The 26,672-nt window shown below is 38.3% G+C and overlaps 1 protein-coding gene and 1 long non-coding RNA gene across 3 annotated transcripts in view; one reads left to right on the forward strand and one right to left on the reverse strand.

Moving 5' to 3' along the window:
* Window positions 1–26,672, forward strand: part of LOC119000815 (uncharacterized) — a 62,196-nt gene that overhangs the window by 22,830 nt on the left and 12,694 nt on the right. Inside the window, exons 2-3 of the long non-coding RNA XR_005069412.1 lie at window positions 21,375–21,463; window positions 23,154–23,242. This is a non-coding gene — a long non-coding RNA (uncharacterized LOC119000815). The remainder of the gene's footprint in view (window positions 1–21,374; window positions 21,464–23,153; window positions 23,243–26,672) is intronic.
* The window catches only part of LOC119000814 (sperm-associated antigen 6), a 39,274-nt gene continuing 27,760 nt past the window's right edge, over window positions 15,159–26,672 (reverse strand). Inside the window, exons 9-11 of one of the 2 annotated variants that reach the window (XM_037065938.1) lie at window positions 23,172–23,288; window positions 19,645–19,790; window positions 15,159–16,993 (exon numbers count right to left, since the gene is read on the reverse strand). In XM_037065938.1, coding sequence (XP_036921833.1) covers window positions 16,924–16,993; window positions 19,645–19,790; window positions 23,172–23,288 — 333 coding nt within the window. In that variant the 3' untranslated portion in view covers window positions 15,159–16,923. The remainder of the gene's footprint in view (window positions 16,994–19,644; window positions 19,791–23,171; window positions 23,289–26,672) is intronic. The other variant, XM_037065940.1, reaches the window with a different exon arrangement.

The raw sequence follows: 26,672 nt of genomic DNA on the forward strand, positions 1-26,672 counted from the left end.
CACCCCCCACCCCGCTGGCTGTTTCTGCTGGGGCCTGTATCTGCTACAAAGCTCTCAGTCTGAGTATCACCCATCTCCACAGTTTTCTGTGAAATCCCATTATTTCTGAGAGGAACCGAAAACAAAGGTCCAAAGGCAACTTGGTTACGTGTGAATTTTTAGACTAGCGAGGGAATACAACATTAAAGGAGATGGCGTAAAGATGAGTGATAGCTTTATACCACTGAAGACACGAATTCTAAAATCTGAGTGAAAACGTGAGGGAAAACACAGATTTTTCTTCTCTTTAATTGATATGGAAAAAATTGCCAGCTGTTTCCTCCCTGAAGGCAGCTGGCAGCCATTCAGGAGAGACGGTTTCGCAACAGCTTTTCCTCAAAGCCTTCCTGTGAGTCCCTCCACTGCCCCAACAACCACGATAGGGATGAGCAAAATGGAGCTGCTGCTGCTGCTGCCCGTCAAGCAGCCATAAAAAAGCGGCAGGGAGGCCGCTCCACGCCAGAGGGCCATACGCCTTAGTGTGTTTCCACCGCGTCCTTGAATGAAGTCTGTTACTATCCTAACGAGGTAGATGCGTGGAGGAGAAAACCAACCCCAAACGCTCCCCTCGCCCGCTACTTTCCAGCAGGCGGGGAGAGCAGCCGCCTCCGCAAGGGGCGGAGGCAGCAATGCACCGGAGCTCCACCTCTCCCCTCGGGCCGCCGCGCTCCGGCTACAAGTCTCCGTGGGAAGTAGTCCCGCCCGCGCGCGCGCGGAGGGACACATCTGGGTGCCTCACCGCCGTAGGTGACCCGTGGCAAGGGGCTCCCACCCACCCTCAGTGCGGGGAAACCGGCCGCTGCTCTGCGTTCGTTACTGAAGTTTCGCTGCGTGGTGCTCAGCCTCCGCAAGCGGCCCGAGAAGCAGNCATTGGGATCCCCAGAAACGTTACCCACGCGCCCCACCCCCCAGCCCTATCCTTCCCACCCCCCACCCCGCTGGCTGTTTCTGCTGGGGCCTGTATCTGCTACAAAGCTCTCAGTCTGAGTATCACCCATCTCCACAGTTTTCTGTGAAATCCCATTATTTCTGAGAGGAACCGAAAACAAAGGTCCAAAGGCAACTTGGTTACGTGTGAATTTTTAGACTAGCGAGGGAATACAACATTAAAGGAGATGGCGTAAAGACGAGTGATAGCTTTATACCACTGAAGACACGAATTCTAAAATCTGAGTGAAAACGTGAGGGAAAACACAGATTTTTCTTCTCTTTAATTGATATGGAAAAAATTGCCAGCTGTTTCCTCCCTGAAGGCAGCTGGCAGCCATTCAGGAGAGACGGTTTCGCAACAGCTTTTCCTCAAAGCCTTCCTGTGAGTCCCTCCACTGCCCCAACAACCACGATAGGGATGAGCAAAATGGAGCTGCTGCTGCTGCTGCCCGTCAAGCAGCCATAAAAAAGCGGCAGGGAGGCCGCTCCACGCCAGAGGGCCATACGCCTTAGTGTGTTTCCACCGCGTCCTTGAATGAAGTCTGTTACTATCCTAACGAGGAAGATGCGTGGAGGAGAAAACCAACCCCAAACGCTCCCCTCGCCCGCTACTTTCCAGCAGGGGCGGAGGCAGCACTGCAACCAGAGCTCCACCTCTCCCCTCGGGCCGCCGCGCTCCCGCTACAAGTCTCCGTGGGAAGTAGTCCCGCCCGCGCGCGCGGAGGGACACATCTGGGTGCCTCACCGCCGTAGGTGACCCGTGTGCAGGGGCTCCCACCCACCCTCAGTGCGGGGAAACCGGCCGCTGCTCTGTGTTCGTTACTGAAGTTTCGCTGCGTGGTGCTCAGCCGCCGCAAGCGGCCCGAGAAGCAGGCGGGTGGGGGCAGCGACTCCGTCATCTTTGGCCAGAGCCTGCACTCGGCGAGGCCGTCTCTGATGCCCGCAGCTGGGCAGCAGGTGCCACAGGTTGGGCCACAGGCCGTGGCAGGGTTGGCAGCCAGACTGAGTGACTGCCAGGACCTGGCTCACGTACCTCCCCAAACTCCTCCGCTGAGCGCCGAGCTTCCGGCCCCACGGCTGGAATACTGGGCGGTTGTGAGGGTTCCAACGGAAACGATGCAGGCTAACATGCCCACATGTAGCGTACACAGTACTTTCTTCTCCAAAATAGAGTGAGGAGTTTAAAGGGGCACAATATTAACACACACGGCCACATGCAAGCAACTTAAAACATTGTGCTGAGGGCGGATGAGGTAAACGCAAAAGACCATAGTCATTCTGTTTCTATGAAATTCTAGAAGAGTCAAAGCTGGTTAGGGGAAGCAGTTCCATGGGGAGGGGTGAAGATGGAAGAGGATGCAATGCCAGGAACAGGAAGGAACTTTTAGGTAATAGACAATCACACGTCTTGACAGTGGTAGTTACAAGACAAAGACAGTGGCCAAAATGTATCACACTGTAGTCCTCAAATAGGTGGATTTTAACATACTCCAATTACCCCTCAAATAAGAGTGGGGGGAGAGTTAATGTAGTGACTAACTAGAGGTAGTTGAGAAACAAAGGACAGGTTGGTAGAAAAATTCACGATTTATGAAATCTGAGCGCTAAACAAGTGCTGACTCTAAACAGTGGCTCCTTGTTTCCTGAACATCAGTGAACATCGGCACAGGAACAGCCCTGGTTTAAGAAGGATTCACTATACCACACCCAGTTTGTGCACCTCCCAGATTTGGTGGGTCCCACCCCTACTGCTCTTCTAGCTTCTTGCTCAGCACAGAGATCTGGCCTTTGCTGCTAAAGTTTCCAGGCAGGACAGCCTCCCCAGGGTGAGGGTAAGGCTTCAGCATGGCCTCTGTTACACCAAGGCTCTGATGGAGGCTCTGGCTCCTGCCGCCAGTTCTAGACTCCTGTGAAAACCCGTGAGGCTCACTCAGCATGCCCTTGCTTCCCTGGCACGTGAAAGGAGGGTTCAGTTGCCACACCCAGAAAAGCTGGGGCATGAGGGCCCCATGAGACAAACTTGCACCAAACAGTGCAGAAAGCAAGAAGTAGCCAGCATATAAACTCCTCTCCATTTCCCGGACAGAGAGAGGATCTCAAACAGTGATGGTTCTGCATGGCTTGTCTGGAAGCTGTCCTTTGAGACTGAGTAATGAGCTGTAGTTTCTTGTGAAGTTGTTTTCAGCTCAGTGCTTCATCTCTTTGTATTTTTGCTTTCCTTTCATTTCCCCTTACCCTTACTGCCCTGGGGTTGTCTCTCCTAATAAAATCTTAATAGTTAAACTTGACCTCAGGCTCTTCTTTCTAGGTAATCCTTTAGCAACATTTGGGCTTTAGGTTTGTGCTTTACTTACAGTTTCACAACTACAATAACAAACAAAATTAAGATTATTTTGGGCTCTGGCTTACTGTCCTGTTCGCCCCAAACTGCTGTTTTGAAAGGCATCCAGTTGAACTCACTGCTAAATACATACAGTTATATCTACATTCCTCTGTTTGAAGCTGGTAGAGACAAAAGTTTGATTTTCCATTTTACTGGTGCCTAGTGATGTTTCCTTTCAAGAATAAATTCCTAGACCACAGGCATGCACGTTTTAAACATTTGGAAGTTTGAAAAACTTGAAAAGCATGTGGATGCAAAACAAAGCAAATGCTTTTCACTCATGACCATAAAGCTGTTATTGTGGGGGTCTACTCATATGTTTTTGATTCATTCATTAAGCCATGTTCTTTCTACCTTTTCTAAAATCTTATTAGGGATGGCTATATTAAAGCTTTTTAAAGGGACTTTTGGTCCAGAATGCTTTGCAAACAATTTTTCTTTGTGTTTTTTAAAATACTGAAGTTTGGGGATTTTTGTTTGTTTTATCCTCACCCAAGGACATGCTTATTGATTTTAGAGAGAGGGGAAGGGAGGGAGAGAGAGAGATTCGACCAATTGGTTGACTTTCACACACAAGTTGAGGGGGGTCTGTAACCCAGGCATGTGCCCTGACCAGGAATTGAACCCTCAACCTTTCGGTTTGTGGGACAACACTCCAACCAAGTCACCTGGCCTGGGCAAGTTTGTGTTTTTAATAATAGCCACTGGCTTTGTGGCCCCCTTTATTGCCAAGTTTATTGCCAAATTTGTCAGACCTTTTCTTCCCTCCCACCTGATTTGCCAAGCACTTGTAACTTGATCAACAGTAATTTGAGATGGATCTGGCATATGTTAAAAAGGACATTTCCACTTTCTGGACCTCAAAACCCTCCCTTTCCTGGCCACTTAAACACTGTTACATAATATACAAATATGGATCTGGTGATTTTCTGAGACATATGCTAGTAAAGGTCACATCTGTAAATCTACCTCTCTATTAGCATAATGTTTTTTATTAGAGGCTAACTTTTCTTGTGTATAATCTGGCCTATTAGAACACTTTTTCAAAAAAGTTTTTAAGGTGGTTTTTTTTTTAATTTTTAGAGAAGGGGGAAGGAAGGGAGAAAGAGAAACATTGATGTGTGAGAGAAACACATTGGTTGCCTTTCACGCTCCCAAGTGGGGTCATAGCCAGCAACCAGGAATGTCCCAGAGCTGCGAATGGAACCCTTCACTTCCCAGGTCAATCCACTGGGCCACACCAGCCAGGGCTAAAAATTATTTTTAAAAGCATGTCCTGCTAACATCTATATCATTGTAGTGAATTGGTTTTTCAATGAAAATTTTGTCATTCTATCATGTGAAAAATGTTTAATCTTAACACTTGAAAATGTTTTATCTGAGTTTAATTCCAATCATGAATCCAGGCTGTACACATAATGTATTTAAATACCTTTTCACAAAAAGAATAAAACATTTTTAAATGTTTTATCTTGGGTTACAAACAGGCTGAATCTGAGGACATTCTATTAAGCAGACACAACAGCTTCTCCTTAAATCCTGGCACTTGATTCTTTCCAAATACATGAGGGCAGATAATGTTCTGCAAACACATAGATTTTATTTACACAAACAGGTATTGACCTATTCAGAATAGGTTGTAAGCTTGCTGCAATTGTAGTGCCATTACTAAAACAGTTTTAGAATTCTGAAAAAATTTGCCACAGGAGACCGAGTCACATTCTTTTAAATAGACATAGTTATAGCAATCTTCCTCTCAGAGTAGATTTAATTATTAAAAATATACCCAAAAGTCATTTGAAACCAGACCAAGCTTAGTAAAATTGTTTAGCATCAGAAAGTTAATCATGAAAGAATAAAAACAAGTGAACTGAGTAGTACTTTTTAAAAAATTAAACTGTGAAAAAAGGAGAATTAAGAAAAGATTGAAGCAGAAATTAATAAATTAGAAAACAAAAACACAATTATTGATAAATTCCAAAAATATTTTTCAGAAAAAAAGTAGGAAGAAAGTAGAGAACTATCTGGCAAATCTATTTAATAAAAGAGGTCGACTATATACATAAAATTATAAAGGAGAAAGGACATAAAACATGCAGAAAAGTTTGGGTTTTTAGAAAATTATATGAGAATACTCTGTGTAGTTAACTATATGCTAAAACATTTGTTCTCTGGAAAAATATAAATCACCCAAATTGAATCAAGAAGAAATTAAAAATCCATGTAGATCAAAACCAGAGAGGAAATTTTAAAAAGGCTCAGCCCTGAAGATTATATTTGCAAATTCTTGCATAATTTGAAGGATATATAATTGCCTTTCTTTTCTTTTAAAGTATATTTTATTGATCATGCTATTACCGTTGTCCCAGTTTTTCTTCCCTTCATTCCCTTCCACTGTGCACCCCCCTGCCACTAGTATTCCCACCCTTAGTTCATAACCATGGATCATATATATAAATTCTTTGGCTTCTCCATTTCTTATACTATTCTCAACCTCCCCCTGTCTATTTTCTACCTACCAACTATGCTTCTTATTCCCTGTACTTTTTCTCCCATTATCCCCCTTCCTATCTCCACTGATAAGTCTCCATGTGATCTCCATTTCTGTGATTCTATTCTTGTTCTAGTTGTTTGCTTAGTTTGTTTCTGTTTTTGTTTTTCTTTTAGGTTCCATTGTTGTTAGTTGTGAGTTTGTTGTTATTTTACTGTTCATATATTTGATCATCTTCTTCTTCTTAGTTAAGTTCCTTTAACATTTCATATGATAAGGGCTTGGTGGTGATGACCTCCTTTAACTTGACCTTACCTGGGATGCACTTGATCTGCTCTTCTATTCTAAATGAAAGCTTTGCTGGATAGAGTAATCTTGGATGTAGGTCCTTGCATTCCCTGACTTGGAATACTTCTTTCCAGCCCCTTCTTGCCTGCAAAGTCTTTTTTGAGAAATCAGCTGATAGTCTCATGGGCACTCCTTTGTAGATAACTGTCTCCTTTTCTCTTGCTGCTTTTAAGATTCTCTCCTTCTCTTTAATCTTGGGTAATGTAATTTTGATGTGCCTTGGTGTGTTCCTCTTTGGGTCCAACTTCTTTGGGACTCTCTGAGCTACCTCAGCTTCCTGAAAGTCTATTTTTTTTGCCAGATTGGGGAAGTTCTCCATTATTTTTTCAAATAAGTTCTCAATTTCTTTCTCTTACTCTTCTCCTCCTGACACCCCTATGATTCAGATATTGGAATGTCTAAAGATGTCCTGGAGGTTCCTAAGCCTCTCCTCATTTTTTTTGGATTCTTGTTTCTTGATTCTGTTCTGGTTGAATGTTTCTTTCTTCCTTCTATTCCAAACCCTTGATTTGACTCCTGGTTTCCTTCTCACCACTGTTGGTTTCCTGTAGATTTTTCTTTATTTCACATAATGCAACTGTCATTGCTACCTGTGTCTTTTTTATGCTGTTGAAGTACCCAGTGAGTTCCTGGAGTATCCTGCTAACCAATATTTTGAACTGTGCATCTGATAGGTTGGCTATCTCTTCATAGCTTAGTTGTGCTTTTTCTGGAGCTTTGATCTGTTCTTTCATTTGGACCTTTTTTTTTTTGTCTCAGTGCACCTGTTATGTAATAAGGAGCAGAGCCTTAGGTGTTCACCAGGGCAGGGCAACCCACATCACTGCATTGGGACACTGTATGTTGGGGGGAGGTAGGGTCTGAGAGGGAACAACGCCACTTGCTCCTCTCTCCGCCAGTTTTCAGTCCTTTTCCCCACTTCCCACAAGCAAAGTGGGCCCTTCTGGTGCTGATTCCCAGGTGGGTGGATTTGTGTATGTTCTTGGACTCTGTGGGTCTCTCCAACAAACTCTCCTGTGAGACTGGGAGTTTTTCCTGTTGCTGCCTCAATCCCAACAGGTGTTTTCAGAGGCTTTGAGGCTTTATTTCCCCACACTGGAACCCTGGGTTGTGCAGTCTGTCTCGCTCCTCAGTTGTTCCTCCTGGTTTATCTGCATGCGAATGTGGGACTGCCCAGTCTGCCAGCCGCCACCTTGCCACATTGTCCTCTCTACCTGGCTGCCTGTCTCTGTCTGTCCCACCGGTCTGGAAGAATATTTCTTTAACTCCTTGGTTGTTGAACTTCTATACAGTTCAATTTTCTGTCAGTTCTGGTTGGTTTTTGTTTTTAAGTTTGTTGTCCTTCTTTTGGTTGTGTGAGGAGGCACAATGTGTCTATCTACACCTCCATCTTGGCCAGAAGTTCAATTTTGTTTATTAATTAATTTAGTCATTCAAAAATATCTGAATGTCTTCTGAATACAAGAAACTCATCCCAGGTCCCCACTCAAGTGGACAGAGTTCAGTTGACTGCAGCAGGATTTAAGCATGAGGCACCCTAAATTTTTTTAAAACTCTTAGTAAATATTAAATCAATAGTAAACATGGGGTATTTAGTTAGGTTTTTAAAAATAATAATGTTAATGGTAAGACAGCCAAACTCTAAGGAAGAGAAGAGAGTGTAAAGTTAATTCCTCAACCTCCCATCACCACTCTTCATTCTCAAATTCTATTTTCTAGTTTATGCAATTATATATATATAGTTACGGTGAGCATTCCTGAATACCTTTGCCTATTGGTGCCTGTGTACTTGTAGGATTAATGACTAGCGATGGAATTGCTGTGTCTACCGTATTTTACCATGTATAATGCACTACTGTGTGTAATGTGCACCTGTGTTTTTGACCCAAACTTTCAGAGAAAAAGTCTTTTATTTTCATTTTTTAATTCAATTATTTATTTATTTTTATTTAGATACTTGTTTTCTATATTATAAAGGAATTTTAGCATTTATTTTTTAACATGTTATAGTATAAGAAATTTTATGTAGCAAGTAGTTACAAAACACAAGAACAGATACAAAGGTATTTCAGGTACAAAGGTATTTCAGGTAAAATAAGGTTATGAGTAACCTTATTTTTCCCTCAAAAATTTAGGCAGAAAGTACACATTATACATGGCAACATATGGTACTTATGGGTAGATATTTTCAAATTAGCATAAAAGCCTTGATTTATAATCTCAAGAAAAGTGTATGCAAAAATTTTGATAATTCTTGAGGCCACGTGATGGGTACATGAGAGTTCATCTTAATATTCAACATTCTTTTGAGTATATTCTTAATTTCCATACTTAACACTATATTTTGCCATATATAATGCACGCTCACATTTTTGGCCCAAACTTTCAGGAAAAAATCTTTTGTTTTAATTTTTAATTCAATTTTTTATTTATTAATATTTAGGAACTTGTTTTTGTATTATAAAGGAATTTTAGCATTTATTTTTTAACATATTATGGTATAAGAAATTTAATGTAACAATTACAAAATACAAGACTAGATACAAAGTATTTCAGGGACCACCCGTGTATAATGTGCATCCTTATTTTTCCCTGTATAAAAGTTCACATTATAGGCCCTGGCTGGCGTAGCTCAGTGGATTGAGCGCGGGCCTGCGAACCAGAAGATCGTGGTTCAATTCCCAGTCAGGGCACATGCCTGGGTTGCAGGCCAGTTCCCAGCAGGGAACTCACAAGAGGCAACCATACATTGATACTTCTCTCCTCCTCTCCTTCCCTTCCCCTCTAAAGATAAATAAATAAAAAATCTTTTTTAAAAAAAAGTTCACATTATAGCCCTGGCTGGCGTAGCTCAGTGGATTGAGCGCGGGCCTGCGAACCAGAAGATCGTGGTTCGATTCCCAGTCAGGGCACATACTTGGGTTGGAGGCCAGTTCCCAGCAGGGGACTGATACATGAGAGGCAACCATACACTGATATTTCTCTCCCCCTCTCCTTCCCTTCCCCTCTAAAGATAAATAAATAAAATCTTTAAAAAAAGAAAAAGTTCACATTATATATAGCAAAATATGGGTAATGTGACAGTGGAGGCATTAATAAAACTAGGTTATAAAGATTCCTGCTATTCTTTTCTTTTTGCCATAGGTTGCCTGTTATTCTTTAAAATTATGCTGAAATAATTTGGTAATAAGACAAGAGACAGAAGTAATAACTAAAATATTTAAAACCTGAAGAAAAACACCTTTATTTGCAGATGATACTTTTGCCTAAGAAACTCAATAGAACTGACTCAAAAGGTATTATAAAATAGTTGTTTAAAAAAGCAATAACTTTTCCAGTGACCCAACAATAACTTGGGAAATTACACTCACGCATGCGCGCGCGAACACACACACACACACACACACACACACACACACACACTATCTGTCCAGAAAGTTTCCAGCCATGTAATATGAAAAATAAAGCTATTTATTGAAGAAGATACAAGAAACATTTTGCATAGGGCAATGATACCTCAGTCTCCTTCAAATTAGGCACCTTGGGACCTCTCTCATCAATTGTCTGAAGTTTCTTCCCTTTCAAAGGTGATTTTAGTTTTAGGAAAAGCCAGAAGTCACAGGGTGCCCAATCTGGGCTGTACGGGGGCTGAGTCACCTGGGTCACTTGATGTTTAACCAAAAAACTCTGCACAAGACATGATGTGTGAACGGGCATGTGGTCATGGTGCAGCTGCCAATCACCAGTTGCCCATAGCTGCGACCTTCTATATCACCCAAATAATTTCTATGGAGAAATGTTCAAGCCTAACACAAAATTTGATGCAGATTCATTGCTCTCCTTGCCCAGTGATTTTGAATGTGACAGCCACACAGTACACATGCTCACTCAGTGGTTTCCACCACCCCCAGTGACTAGTACAGTGAAGTCTTTATTGTTCACACATGCATATTCCAGTCAACTCTCCTTGGCTGCCAGTTTACATTGAGGTCATGCAAACCATTCTTATCATATTAACAATAGTTGGACTTTTCCCAAATAGACTGTGTGTGTGTGTGTGTATTCACATATATAATGTTGGCAAGAACTGGAAGGTATCTGTACAAAACAGAAAAAAAACATGAAAACAAAAATATTTTAATAAATTGAGAAATGTATTGTGCACTGAGATACATTTGTCTATTTTTTATTTTGATTTTAACTGAAGTTCCAGTGGGGTTTTATTTTGGTTTTTGTTCTTTTAAAAATATTTTATTTAATTTTTTAGAGAGAGGGAAAGGGAGGGAGAAAGAGGGGGAGAGAAACATCTATGTGTGAGACAACCATCAGTCAGTTTCTTCTTGCACATGCCCAACTAGGCACCTGGCCCACAACCCAGGCATGTGGCCTGACAAGGAAGCAAATCAGCAATCTTTTGGTTCACAGGCTGGTGCCCAATCCACTGAGCCACACCCACTAGGGTGAGATTGTTTTCTGAATTTGAAAAAAATAATTTCTGTTTGGAGAAAAACAACAGGGCAGAGTAGCTAGAATAGTTCTGAAAAGAAGAGTCATAACAAGAGATTCAGCATACCAGATGTTAATACATATGACAAACCCACATGCAATGATTTTCAACTACTGAGAAAAGATTGCTAAATAGATTAATATTTAAGAACAAATAGTCTTGAAAGAAAATTCAGTATACCAATAAATGAAGCATCATCAATAAGGGGGACATGGCTTATTCAATAACTAGTACTAGGAAAACCAGCCATTAATTTGGGAAGGAAAGAAACAGGTTAGATGCTCACTTCATACTAAATACTGAAGTACATTCCAGATGGATTAAAGAGGCAAATGTGAAAGTGAAATTGTAAAAGATCTCTCTCTCTCTCTCTCTCTCTATATATATATATATATATAATCTCTAGATGTATATATGTATGTGTATATATATGTGTGTGTGTATATATATATAGAGAGAGAGAGAAAGAAAGAGATCCAAGTGGTTCTTGGATGGGAAAGAACCATAAAACAGTGGAAGAAATCACACATAAGCATCTGTCAAAAAATTATAAATGATATTGAATAAGTTGCACAGTTAACATTTTGATGGGTATGATGCTAGGTGGGTATGGACTTACTTTTTGAAAAACAACTGGTATTTTCTTCCCTGTCTGAACCAAATTGATAACTGGGTGAAAATTCTAGCCATGTACTCTAACCTCAGATAGGAGCACCCTTTGGAAGAAATTTAACCACTAGTTTCCAGAGTGAAGTCAGGGCTTCTAATTAGGAAGAGCTGCAAAGGCGACAGAGAGTCTACCCAGGATTGTATGTGCCAAGTTTCTGGCCCTGATCAGGCAACTCAGTTGCTTAGATTGTTGTCCCACACGCTAAGGTAGCTAGTTTGATCCCCCTCCCCCGACTCCACCCCCATCCCCCATCGGGGCACATGCAAGAATCAACCAATGAATTCATAAATAGGTGGAACAACAAATTGAGTTTCTCTCTCTCCTTTCATCTCTAAAAATCATTAAATTTTTCTTTAAGTATCTGAAAATTTTGTTTGGATTTAGATCTGAGGAAATTTGATGTTCTGGTTTAGTTTGCTTCCAATTTGAACTAGTTGGCCTAAGGGTTAAATTTTTTGGTTAAACTTAATGCTTTGAGTTAAATGAATTAAATGCTTTGGTTAAGCATTAAGGGTTAGCAAATTATTAAGGCCCATTCTAGTTGTGGGTTGATTTAATTCAGTTTGTATCTGTGGTAAGTCTATAAAAGGTGTGACTAGAAAACAGCAGCAGCTGAAGGATGAGTGCATTGACCCTTGGCCCTGAAGAGATGTGCACTGGTGGAGCATTAGAGTGTCACTGTGGTTCCCCCACTGTGGTGCTCAGATCCACTTGTTTCTCATAGTAAGTTCTGCCCTCTAGTAACCCCAGCGCTCTGGTTGGCCTTGATTGCTAAGGAAACACAATAAAGTTAGTGGGGAAACTATAGTTGCTGCAGCTGCACTGGATCTCAAGACTAAAGTAACTGATATTTTATTCCCTTCTGCACCATCCATCCTAGCTTTGCCTCAGCCTCAGCTAGTAAGTACCCATACTGGTCTAGGCAGATTACACCACAGATGTGAATACCATAGTTGTGAACTCAGCACAATAGCGGCAAGACATGGGCATCTGGGCCATTAGCTGCTAGAACTTTATTGTGTCCTTTGGCCCTACTCATGCCCAGTCTTTTATATGCCACTCCCATTGTGTGGTGGATTGCTGCTGGGCCCACTCAGCTTATGGCTTGCTGGGTGCGACAGAACCCAGCTATGAGGGTTATCTCTTGCCATATGCCCCATGGTCAGATACTCCATTTCAATCAAGGATCATTAGACTGAAAGAACATCTGTTTGAATGGTGTGTAGACCTTTATTAGAGATGGTATGACTTTGCTTCAGAATCCTAGGAGTCCATGTTGTGGTTCTCCTACTGGGATTACTGGTGACTCGAAATGGCATCTTTTTCCACCACAGGTAACCTTTAACCCCATAGAGTCTGCCGAGGGATACAGCAGGGCTGCTTGCACTGGTGCCTAGACCAGCTTTGGAGCCAGCCTTTTACAAACTCTATCACCTGGTGAAGGGGTTAAAACAATATTCTGAAGTGCATGGGAAATAACTACTAAATATGCTTAATGGAGATTTTCAGGCTCCGTTTTTGTAGGGAGCAGCCTCCCTTCAGGCAATGGGTTCCAGATCTGATCATTGATTCAGGTCTGGAAACTAGGCCAGGGACAGTGCCATTTTATTGGGGCAGCTGCCCGTAGCCTCCTGACAATCCAGTCTTGATTCATTTCATAAATTGATACCCTTATTGCCTGCCTATCTATTTTGCCTCTAGGAACATTGAGTTCTATTAGCCATCAATATAGTTCTCTATAGATGCCACACCAATATTGCAATTCATTGTAGTAGCTGCACACTTTTTAAAAATTTTTATTTCTTTTAGACAGAGAGAAACATCTATTTTATTGCTTCATCTATTCATGCATTCACTGGTTGACTACTTTGTGTGCCCTACTGGGGATTAAACCTGTAACTCTAGTGTTTCAGGACACTTCAACCAGCTGAGCTAACGGGCCAGGGCTAATTACCCACACTTTGCTTCTGACAGTTATGTACTGTCACTTGGTCTCTATTGTGTCTGGATCTTCTCATCCCTATTAAGGAGCCCAGTTCTGTAACAGTGTCTTCTCCAGTCAATTCTGGCAAACAAGACCACCACCAAAGAAATTCTCAGTGATCCTTACCCTCTTAAGCATGCACTGCTTATCACTTTGGTTAAGAGGTGTGTTCTCTGGAACTTTGAACACAGTCAGTGGGTGGGTTTTCCATCCCTGCATGTGCATACCCACCTCTCTGAGCCATCTGACATCGTTTCCCAGTCAGCCATGGCCATGGCAGCTGGAGCATTTCCACTTCATTTAGTGTGGGCTGTTGATTTCTCTCAGCTTCTAAGTGCCATCCTTGCACCTGGGGTGCTTCCTAGGGTGCTAAATCTTTATCCTGGGAGAGTATTCCCTTTATCAATAAACTCTTCCTAACCCAAATTTAGTCACTCTTCTTCATTACTGTACTGGTATATTTTAACTGAATTTTTTCCTTTTGTGTGCACAAAAAGGTATATAATGGTCTCTGAATAAGCAGTATCTCAGTCCACGTTCCAGGACGAAGAAAGGTGAATGGAGCCCCAGCAGAGTTGCTTTCTGAAGATCTGCCATCTTGAAATAATGACAGTATTCTTGATCCAATCTTAAAAATCAAGATTTAAAGGCTATAGGGATTATTTCAAAATGTACTTTGCTTTTGCACATTTTTGCACATAAAATGTCGCCTGAATTGGTCTTACATTCAGTGTTCATAAATATAAGAGTAATGGCTTAATAAGTATCTCTGACTTAAATTGCAGGTTTTATTGTAGGACATACTTGTCTGTGGGAGAAACGGGAAGTGAGGGAAGCAGTAAGGCCAGATGTTTCCAGGTTTTGTAATAAGGTGCTGATTGTTTTTATAGAGACTAACTGACTCCTTGATTTTTAAAAATGAATTCCTTCATGCACTAATCACAGTATCTGGAATTCTCTTCTAAACCCAACTTAGAAAAGTGGAAGGAAGAGTAGCAAATTCTACCTACTGAGCACTTGTGTGTTCAGTTGTACAGGCTGTGATTGCACAAGGGCACCAACACACCTACGGGGCTGTGGTTCACATTGTAAACATCGTTATTTGTATATTTATTAAGAAAAATTTCCAGCAGATGGCAGTAAAGTGTCTTACTTGAACAAAATCAGAATATTACAAATTCTGCCAAGTGGATGTAAAGTGTCTTGAGGACTGTGCAGCTTTTTTTAAATGTAAATAAAGGTATCATCGAGACTAGAGGTGGCAATGGTTATTATGTGCCAGGGCCTATGCTCACTCGCCCTTGCTGAATCCTCAGGAACCTAGGAAATGGGCGCTATGAGTAACTTGCAGAAAGCCAATGAGTCAGGTTGTAGTAGTTTTGAGAGTTTAATCTGGGTCTCTAACTCAGTTATTAGCCTGCCCTCTTTTGCACTAAGCGATGATATTTCAGCAAACTATGGCCTGGGGATTTAAGGAGACTTGACCATAGAGAGCCTTCTGCTCTGACACCCAGGCCAACCTGCCATCTGTTCTCCTGCGTGCTTACCGCAGGGCTGGGTGCCATTAGGGACTGAGGAGCAGGGTACATGTCTCTCATTCCAGAAGAAGGCCATACATGAGTTAGTAAGAAAAAATAGAAGAATGATGACATTCTCTTTGGTATTTTAATTATATTTGTATGGTTTAAACTATACATACTACAGAAATTCAGAAAAACAGAAGCCATTTTAGGTTACAATAGTTTTCAAAGGTCCATCAATAAATGAGTGAATAAAACAACAAGAGACACTATTTTTGTTCTAGCACAAATAGAAAATTTTTTAAGAAGTCCATTATGAGTGTAATGGAAGTCTATTATGAGTCTATTAGAAGTCTCATAATAGACTTTTGAAAAAAATAAAGCTTCATTTGCTCTAAGTGTTTTATGTCAAGGAATATTTCATAGCATAAATTTTCCAAATTGCTATGATCAAATTGTAGCACCCATCCATACATTATTAAATATCTATTTCTTAATTTAATACTATTTGATAAGTATGAAATGATGTGTGAAGTGTAAACCTTCAAGCACAATATAAAATGGCCAGAGATACATAATAGGAAATTCACCATTCCCATAACATCAGAGGAGGTTTTAACCTATATCCACCAATTTCTTCATTACCAACATGGTCATTTGAGAAAAAAGGTCTTAATGTGAGAAAGATGAAATGTTTGTTTTCTGAGATTCTTAAAAGGTCCATAATACAAGCAGGCAGACACAGGAGAGAGGAATGAAAGCTACAAAACTGGGAATGAAAATGATGTTTTCTTACGCAGTAAGTCCGAGTTACTGCAAGGAAAGAAAACGGGCCCAAGGAAGTGTTAAAAAGAAACTGCAAGCAATTCTAGGCTGATATAAGGCAAAAAGAAATGGAACAATCATGGGTATAATGATGTTTTAAAAGATGCAAAAAGTTATGCACCATTAGGAAATGATCACAGAGATGAATCCAGAAAATACCATATGGGTAGGTTCCTTCTGAGAAGGAATGAAAAGAGTCTGAGCCAGAAACCTGAAGTCCAGCCAAATCGGAAGCACTGGCATAAGGGCTCCCTGGTTATCATTCACCTCCTCTCCAGTCTTCCAGGGGAGATCACCTCTCCCTTTAGATCAAGACACACTCATGCCAACTAACCAAGATTCCTAAATCTAATCACATCTTCCCCAAGGCCAGAAACACATTAGATAGGAAAAATGAAAAGGACAGTTCTCATGCTGTTTTTATTTAAAATTTTATTGATACACTCTCTTGCCCCATAGTAGCTCCCTAAGTGAATGAAGATGCATGTAAAATCTGAGCCTGATGGTGTTCTTTTCAAATGATGTCTCAAATCTCTGCAAAATATGACTTTTGAAACTTGGGAAAGGAAAACTAGGGCAAGAGAACGCTGCTGACCCACTTTGCATGCCTGCTTCCTTGTTTATTCCTGAGCAGAACTAGACTAAGAAACCTTTCAATGAAAGTAGAAAGCACGTCTGCAGTCATATAAGGCTTCCTGTTGACTTCTGTCCTCTCCAGCTCCGTGAAAGGGAAGAAACAGTTCAGGGTGGTTAAGAAAAGTGCTTATAAAACTTGAGATGAAAAAGTTGCCTCTTTCAATTATTTCCCTTCTATAACCTACTGTGGAATTTGCAAGGCCATTTTTACTTGCCTATGCCTATGAAATTCTTCATTTGAACAAAATAACTACAAGTTTTTGAATACCACCTTTTCATGTGTCTAATTGGAGGGGTGCGTGTGTGTGTATGGTTTTTAATAGAACAATAACAAATGCTTTAAAATTATTTAATGTCTTTCAAAATCTACCTTTAGATTAAATCTTGTTTAATAAATGACCATGAAAATTTTCTCATAAATTCAAGCCACTAATTTTAAAATATTACATAAATTTAGAAAATATTATCTAAAGGTATTTCACATTGAATAAATTCTAGAATGTATTTAATTCAAATGTTTAGAAAAAGGTTAAACAATTGTTATTCATAACTACTCTGCTGTGAATTTGAGTAGAAAAATGTAACTTTGCTTAGTTAATAATTGGTTGATAGCTGTCCACTCTCTGCAAAAGTGTATCTGAATATCCAGGAGAATAATACCTGAAAGAGAATTTTTTTTATTAGATACTGGTGAAAAAATTCAGCACAGTAGGCACAAAAGATTCAATACAAGGTTTTTATCTGAAATAATACTATAAAATGAAATCTCTGAATAATTATGCTCCAGTAATGCTTTGTGTACAAGGTTAGAGACTATCAAGAAAAAGAACATCAACTCACAATCCTGTGCTAGATAAATAATAACATTTAAGAGATATCAAAGCAGGGGCAAAGAATGGATATCTTCAAATCCAGTGATGGTATTTTATTAAAGTGACTTTGTTTTTATTATGTCAAATGACTGATGTTGCTTTAATGATCACAGCTAATAGATTTTTCTCATAAGTTGGACAACACAGTCTATCATTACTAATCAAGTTCCGCATTCTGATTGTCTTAGAGATTATTCTCAAGTTATGTTTTAATCAGATCTGGTCACCCATAGAAAAATTCTGGGAGCATAATTCATATTAAATAACTATTTCATAAGTGGTTTACAAATATTTTTTGATATAAACATAGGAAATTAATCAGTTTCATTTGTTTTTGATCATCTATAGTACTATAAATTTACATTTATAAATAGAACATTTTATGAAAGATTTAGTATAAAAGTATTAAATATATTGATTAATGCATTGTGGGATGCTTCATATACCATAGAAAGAACTTACATACATATAAAAATATGTCAAATAAAGTTTGGTAGACATTCTAGAATATAATACAGAACTAAAAAAATCTAAAGGGTAATTAAAATTTTTCCAAGATACTTAAAATAAGTAAGCCTCCTAAGGTGCTTGCTCCAGGTAAAACCTAATGTTCGAGACTTGCTTTGTCCTTTGTTAGTTATCTTTATTCTCAGATGCTTGACTTAAAATTTCATAATTGATAGTATACTAATTTCTTCTACAATCTGTTAGGTTATAGTGGACAAAAGAGAGCTATATTTTTCTCAATAGTGTACTTATTTAGATAGTCATAGTTAAATAGATATATACATATTGTTCAAACATAAAAAGCTACTTTAAAGAATGTCATTCCTCTGAAGGCCTCCTACTCTGGAAAAAATTGTCCCTTCAATAGTGGATTTTTTCAAAGTATTCATACACTGAGGAATTCATAGCTGTTTCTCCATGTTAGTCACAAATTTTAAAGTAGGCCTCACCTTCCTAAGCCTTATACAATAAATATGTCAGATATAAGATAGGTATTTGTTTACGTAAATAGCAAAAAATAGATTTTTTTAAAAGCACCAAACTTGGAAAATTGTGCTGCTATATGGTAGCTGCTAACCACATACTCCTCATAAAAGAACTAAAATGAACCTCCAAAAAAGAACAGGAAAGCACTTTTCTCTGCCTGTCAACCATTGCTATCCCAATTTACCTCTATCTGGCCTTTAAGAAAATAAATGAATTAGCCCTGGCTAGTGTGGCTTGGTGCATTGAGCACTGGTCTGCAAATCCAAAGGTTGCTGGTTTGATGTCAGGGCACATGCCTGAGTTGCAGGCCAGGACCCCAGTAAAGAGTTTACTTGCAGAATATATGTAAACAGAAAACACATTATAATCTTAAAAAATTATTTTTATGTTTTTAAAATCAGTGTTTCCATATGTATGAAAAACCACTGGTATTAAATAGGAAGAATAGTTTATGTAACTTTTATAAGTTTATACATAAGTTTTAAAATTGAAATTTATATTCTCCAATATTAATTAGAGAAAATAAGAAATAAGTGTAGGATTAGAAAAATATGTCCTTTAATTCTGCATGTGTTGTGGGAATTTTTCACATAATAAAAGTTACCTCCTTGGTAACTTCAAGTTTAGTGGTATGGCTCTATTTTAGGCATACAACACTTGAGGCTTAGGTTTAATGCTCTTCAAATAAACCTCATTTAAAAAATTAATCTTTTTAAAAAAATTTTTTTTTATTTATTTACCTTTAGAGGGGAAGGGGAGAGGGAGAGAAACATCAATGTATGGTTGCCTTTTGTGTGTCCCCTGCTGGGAGCTGGCCTGCAGGGAACCGGCCTGCAACCCAGGCATGTGCCCTGACTGGAAATTGAACCTCGATTCTCTGGTTCGAAGGCCTGTGCTCAATCCACTGAGCTACACCAGCCAGGGCTAAAAAAATAATCTTAAAAGTAGCTTCCCACTGCATTACTATGGAGCATCTGCATATCATAAACAACATTACTTATTTAATTTCCTCTTAAATATAGTTTGTAACTTTTTTTGATACTAAACATCTCTTTTCTATTTGTAACACTCCTATTAATATAAATGTGAGCTTAATAATAAGCAGGGTATTATGAAAATCAGAATCTATAGGCTCTTTCTAAATCAGGTTCACATTAAAATTAATTTAATTTGAACTGTGTATTTGGGTAATCTTTTGTAAAGCATGTCTTAAATTAGTACAGAAATGTTTTAAATGACATTGCAGTTTGACTTGGAAATGTGTGTGTCATTCGGAACATTATTTAACTTGAGGGAAATAAAGTGATCAAGAGCAGAGGTAAAGGTATACACTGGCCTCATGTAGTATTTCAAAGTCCACATTTGACAGAGTAAATATAAAATCTAGATTTGAAAACAGAAAAAACACATCATAATTTTGACCTTCTAAGAGTCTGTTTTTCCCACCTTACTATTTCCTCTGGGTAGCAGTTATTAATACTGTTGATGTATTCCTGAAGAAGAGATCCAGGTTCTGCTTTAATCTCTTGAACCTTTTTAAGTCCACCACTTGTTACAAAAAGTCGTCGAGCTTTGCTATCATGTGGCAGCACCTTGAAAAGTGAAACACATTCAAATGTCAGCTTTTCTTTTCCAAGTTGGATTGTTACTACTGAAAAGCAACAGTATATCTGAGGAAATGTAAAAGAGTATTCATGTCCCATATACCTGTAATATAATGAACCTAAATTTACTGAGATTAGAAGTAAAATTCAATCTTTTTAGAAATGTATGAACTTTTTATGTTGTACAGGTGGAAATAAAGGCATTGAAGATGAGCAAAGGCAGTGGAGATCCAATCAAATACATAAAACATAAAGTGGTGTCCCTCCGTTGCTGACATGCATTTAAAATCTTTCTACTACCTACAAAATTAAAGGCAACCTCCTTAACTGGGCCCAGAAGGCTTTCTGTGACCCAGCAACTAATACCTGTCCAGCTTCCTTTCCCACCATTCTTTGCCCCAAATGTGCATGCCGGTCATTTCTTCCCTTTGCCCATGCTGTTTCCTCTCCTAGAATGTCCTCCCACCTTCCATGTACTCCCCCCCCCCCCATTTGCTTGGATAACTCTTGCTTATCTTCTAAAATTCAGCTCAGGTGTTATCTCCTTTAAGAAACTTTCTCGGGAACTCCCCTATTCTCTTATCCCAGGATGAGTTAGGTACTTTTCTTCTTTCCTAGCATTCTGTCAAACTCCACTGGTATACCTGCCACATAACATTTTAATTATCACTGTATGTGTCTGTCACACATAAATGTCATGAAAGCAGAAACTATATTCATTCATTTATTTCTCTAGTGTTTGGTGCCTAATAGATGCTCAATTACTGTTTAACAAATGAATGAACATACTAAGGAGTAGGCAGAAAAAGGAAATTGAGATGTCAAAGAGATAGAAGAAGAATCAGGAAAAGTAAGGAGTCAACAAATCCGAGAGAAGATTTTAAGAAGCAACCCGTGAGAACTAAAGAAAGTCCCCGTATTTGACAGTGGATGTTTGTGTGCTGAGAGGAAAGAGCCAGTGTAGACACTAATGATGCAAGACAACAACTGACTAGACAAGAAAGGCAGTTCACAGTGTGGGAATTTGCACTCTCTTCTTGGTCATTGCTACTATTCCCTCTGACAGAAACACCCCTTCTTTCCCCCACTATCCTTACTCTTTCTTCAAAACCAGCTCTTTTCACCTGTATTTGCTGCATTGAAGCCCTCTCTGAATGCCTCAAACTGTATTCACTTATTCCTTCTTATTAAAAAGATTTATTATGAAGTCTAGCATGTTGAAATATTTTCTAATTGTTTCTTCTAGCCTCCCCAGCTAGATTATGAAGTTCCTTGAAGAACTTTGTCTTATTGTTTTTTGTCTATTACTCCAAGCTTTACAGGGTACATGTAGGCATTTAACAAATACTTAAAACTTCAAAAAGGATGTGGCTAATAGAATGTTAATATACATCATCTGGACAAAAAAAGAGATTGCACTAGACTATATTTTTAAAAAATGGAATAGTCTACAGATATATCAGTTTTAAATATATTTTTGGCCTGGAGAGTCTTCATACCTTTTATGTCTGTTCCCAGCCACATTAAACTGCTATCGTTTTACCTTCCTTTTGCTTTCCTATCTCTTTCTAGTGCTCTGGCTCCCTTAGGTGAAGAACACACAAAATTCTGTCTGAAGTAAATATTCTTGAAGGCACAATTCTAAGAGTACATATTATGAGGTACTGTCTTTATTTTATCTTGGCTATCTAACCTTTCACCAGTCTCACTGATTTATTTTTATTTTCTTTAATGACTGATTTTTAATTCTTGATTCAGATTAGTGTTCATTTTTTATAGCAAGTTCAATAAAACTAGACCATTTCAGTAGCCTAAAAGATTTAAAATAAAACTTTCAGAAATAATGTCAACTTCTCATTTCCAAGAGCTGATGAGTCAGTCTATAGATGATCCACTCAGCTCTTTACTGTACCCCCTTATTTAGCTGGTCAGTTTCTTACTTAGCTGTGGTGGGGGAGAGTTTAATTATTTTTTTCATGTGTTCATCTGAAAGAAGAGGACAGAACATAGGTGTTGGTGTACAGAATTGCATCCTGAAGAAACTTCAGCAGTGTGAGCCTGCTATCCAGTGGCTATGGTGTCTGAGTGTCAGCCAAACTGTTGGAGATTATGGAAAGAGTTCAGAGAAGTAAAGACTGGTAGCATCTTTCATATGAGCACCTAAAATTAGACCTATTTAACTGTGAAGACCAGTTTATAGCTCATAATAACATATAGTTTTATTCTTTTTTTTCTTTTTTAAAAAATTATCTTTAGAGGGGAAGGGAAGGAGAGAAGGAGAGAAATATCAATGTATGGTTGCCTCTCGTGAGTCCCCTGCTGGGAACTGGCCTGCAACCCAGACATGTGCCCTAACTGGGAATCGAACCGCGATCTTGTGGTTCGCAGGCCCGCTCTCAATCCACTGAGCTACACCAGCCAGGGCTATATAGTTTTATTCTTTATTTGCAGAAATACTGAACTTAATAATTAAATCAAATCCCCTGAGCACAATTTAACCAGTCCCTGATGACTTAGGGTCACCATCCTGGTCACCAATGGCCGTGGCCATGCAATTACTCTCTCTCAGCCTTTGCTGTCAATTGTCAGTCCTGCTGGCTGCTGCCTGCTGCTAGCAGCTTGACCTTCCTACTTTACTATTCTACTCTGCAATAATCTAAGCAATGCAGGGTCCGGCAGACGTAAAGCCTGTTTGAGTGTGTTTGGTAGGGTAATAATATGGTTGTAATAATTTATGGTGTTAATTTGAACATTTCACCTAAAATATCATATTGTGTGCATGAGTATGATATTGTTATGTTACAGAATTACATGCTTATGATTTTATGATAAAAGATTTTATAATTAAAAAAGGGGTGTTATTTGTGCTGCACCTCTGTATTTAACAGCTACATTTGTTAAAATTGTTCATAAAATAAGTCAATAAATTCCAAATGACTGTCTGAGAGCATCCCCAGTAAGTGCATGAACTTTGTGGAAAATATTTTAGTGGCTCCGAGACCCTTTTCCTTCTCTTTTAAAGATCTCTGCAGTGTTTCCAGATGAGTGAGACTAACAGACACCAGAAAAATTACCAGAAGTTACTTATCAATATAAATTATCTACATAAATTATAGGTATATTATGAGGTTTTTATGTGTTGATATACTGTTTACTCTCTAAGAACACCAAAAAGATGGTACAGAAATTGTGAGGAAGAAGGAAGTATGAATATTATTAATGTACATTTCCATCCCTGTCAATGTGATCAGTGAGTTAAGTAGGAGAACCCTGCCCCATCTTAGAGAAGAAAACATTGACCCAACAGAAGAAACAAGTTGATTCATTTTCATTTTCTTCCCCCACGTGTAGGTTAAGAGCACTTCTTACCTTACTGAACTGTCCAACCACATACTTCAGGATATTGGGAGGAGCATCATATAGAAATGGCTCTAGGGCTGGTAAATATGTGCATTTTTGTAAGATACTCTTTATGGCCTTTTTACTCTATTGAAATACAAAGCAAAATACATACCGAAGTAAACAATCAATGAAATCTTCACAAAAATTCATGTCTCATGTTTCAGGAATTTGAAAATAAAATCAATTTCCTGGTCTAAGCAGCAGTTGTTTCATATTTTAAATGCACAATGAAAATTTTACATTTTAATCTACTTATACCCAGTGGATCTAAAATATATAAATAGTTAAACATATTATTCATTGTGAGTGAACTCAACTCCAAATACTTTAAAATGGAGGATAGGGCTCTGTGAAGTTTCTTTTTTAAGAAAATTTAATCTTTATTATATTTTTTCTGTTAAGAGTTAGTCCCCTGTACTCCACTTCCCCCAGCAATGACAACAGTTGTTTTATTTTTAGAAATAGTTGTCAAAAAAAACTCCTATCTTTTATTGTTTTTAACATAGAATACCTTACCAACAGTTCTCTTTGTGTCAAATTTTTAAATTAGAATGTATTATTGAGCTCTTAAAATACTTATGAGGAAACTGAAATTATAAATCATAAAGCTCTAGATTAAAATTAATAGTGTAAAAATTTGTATATAGAAACTGTGAGATAGCTAATGTCTCATTCTTCAAATCAACAAATATGCAAAAATACTTAGTTTACTGTAAGAAGCCATTATCAGGCATTCTGTGTTCTCCAAAAGGCTTCATGGCTTATAGGTATGTAGTCAGAAATATTCTACTGTGTGCATTATTCAATGAGCATTTGTAGATACACTGCTATAGGTCATAGGTAGAAATTATCCCACTCACAGACAGAAGCAAAAACAGAATCTACTCAACCATAGAAGACAGCTCAACGATAGAGTGTATTACCTGCAGGTATGTTTCCCACTCTGCCCCGGCACTCTGTACTTCATGTTGACACTGTGTCATGCTGCCCAAAGTGTAGCTGAGGAAGGCTCTAATGTGACTGCAGCTCATTCCTGCAGCCAGCTCCAGCGCCATGGCTGGTTTTGACTCTCTTTCTCTGTATTATAGCCTGTCCCCTTCACTTTGGAAGGCTTCATGAGTGGGTTTATCTACAGCTGTTTTCCGCTAGATACCCACATCTGCTTGTATGTGTGTGGTTTCTGCTTCAGTACATCCCTATAGCCTTTCGTCTGATCATCTGTCCTCTCTCTGAGGCTTTAGTTGACCTGGTCTTCTGGAATCTTGCTCTTCAACATTTAGCAATGCTCTTGAATGTCAAAGAGCATTTTTACTTTCACATCATTATTTTTATAGTTGATAAATGTATTCTGCAAAAACTTTCATCACATTTGTGCTAATTAAGGAACTCTTGAATTTACAGTTTTCTAGAATCGTAGGCTAAGCAGTCTTGTAATCTCTTATCCCTTGACACACTTGCCCTCAAATATTGGTTTATAAACTAGATTTATAAACAAATTAAGTAATAAACAAATTTGGTTTATAAACAAATTAAGTAATGCAACCCAAATTTTGCCCACAAGTAGTATAACATAAATTGTAATTAAACTCTCAATTCTCAACACACCTAGTTATATTTTTGTGAACCATCTTAGGGCCATGGTGACTTAGCAGGTCAACAAATTAGATTTAACCGGTGACAAGGTCTACTAATAGTGCAGCAGAGATCACATGCATTGTATCATGCAGAAGGACTTCCTCTAACAGTTCCAAATTGGTCGTGTACTGTCAAGTTATTAGTCAAGGACCCTAGAGGAATAGAACTTCTAATGACCCTAGAAATTCATTGAGCTTTACTATCCTTTGTCAAGAAATACACTAGATTTATGATTATATGAACACATATATTGGTACTTCTACATCGGAATGTATGTCCTGATTAATAATCAGCTGTATTTCTAGCATGAAAGGAATATTAATATATTAATTAATTTTTTGTTCATTTGTCAATTTCTGGGCTCAAGTTTTTAACAACTTTATTGAGACACAATTTACATACCATAAATTCATTCATTTTAAGTGCACAATTCAGTGGATTTTTAGTAAATTTATAGAGTTGTGCACCATCAACACAATCTAATTTTAGAACACTTTCATCATCCCAGAAAGAAACTTCATGCCCATTTACAGACATTCCTTATTCCTTCACCCCACTTAACCCCACGATTCCTAGGCAACTACTAATCTAATTTCTGTCTATAAATTTGACTTTTCTGAACAATTCATATAAATGAAATCATATGATAAATGAACTTTTGAGTCTGGCCTGCTTCACTAAGTATGATGTTGTTGAGGCTCATTCATGTTATAGCGTGTATTAGTACTTCATTCCTTTTATTGTTAATAGTATTCCATTATACATATTTATCACATTTTATTCATCCATTCACCAGCTGATGGGTATTGGATTGTTTCCACCTTTGGGTATTACGGATAATGCTGCTATGAAGATTTATATACAAGTCTTTGTACAGACAAATGTTTTCATTTCTCTTGGGAAGATAACTAGGAATGGAGTTGTTGGGTGCTGATGGTAAATTTATATTGAACATTTTGAGAAAGTGCTGACCTGTTTTACAATATAACTGTGACATTTTACTTTCCCAATAGTAATGTAAGAAGGTTCAAGATTCTCTACATGATGGTCAATACTTGTTATTATCCATTTTATTAATTATAGCCATTCTTATGGGTATAAAGTATTATCTCATTATGGTTTTGATTTGTATTTCCCTAGTGATTAATGATTTTTGACATCTCTTCATGTGCTGATTGGTCATTTTTATATTTTCCTTGGTGAAATTTCTATTCAAATCTTTGCCCAATGTTTGAGTTATTTGTCTTATGATTGAGTTGTAAGAGGTCTTTTGTATATTGTGAATTACAAGTTCTTTCTCAAATATGTGACTTGCAAATATTTTTCCAACTCTTTTCATTTTCTTCTTAATGGTGTCTCTTGAAGCATACAGGCTTTTAATTCTGATGAAAACCAATTTATCAACATTTTCTCTATTACTTGTGCCTTCTTAGGTGTCATATCTAAGAAATTAATACCTTATCCAAGGTACAATATTTATTCCTATGTTTTCTTTAAGAGTTTTATAGTCTTAAACTCATATTTATATCTTTGATCCATTTTAAGTCATTTCTGGTATATGGTATGAAGTAAGGGGTTCAGATTAATATTTTTGTATGAGGATATAATTGTCTCATTATCATTTGCTAAAATATTATCTTTTTTGCATTAAATTGCCTTGGCTCCTTTGTGAAAAATTAATTAACCAAGAAAGAGTTTATTTCAGATTCTCAGTTCAATTACACTGATATATATATCTTTCTGCAAGTAAGTTCCACACTATCTTTATTACTGTAGCTTTGTAGAAAGTTTTGAAATTAGGCAGTGTAAATCCTTCTTTTCCAAGATTATTTT

This window comes from Sturnira hondurensis, unplaced genomic scaffold (assembly GCF_014824575.4).
Source record: "Sturnira hondurensis isolate 20B ecotype Veracruz unplaced genomic scaffold, ASM1482457v3 Scaffold0016284, whole genome shotgun sequence".
Taxonomy (NCBI): Eukaryota; Metazoa; Chordata; class Mammalia; order Chiroptera; family Phyllostomidae; genus Sturnira; species Sturnira hondurensis.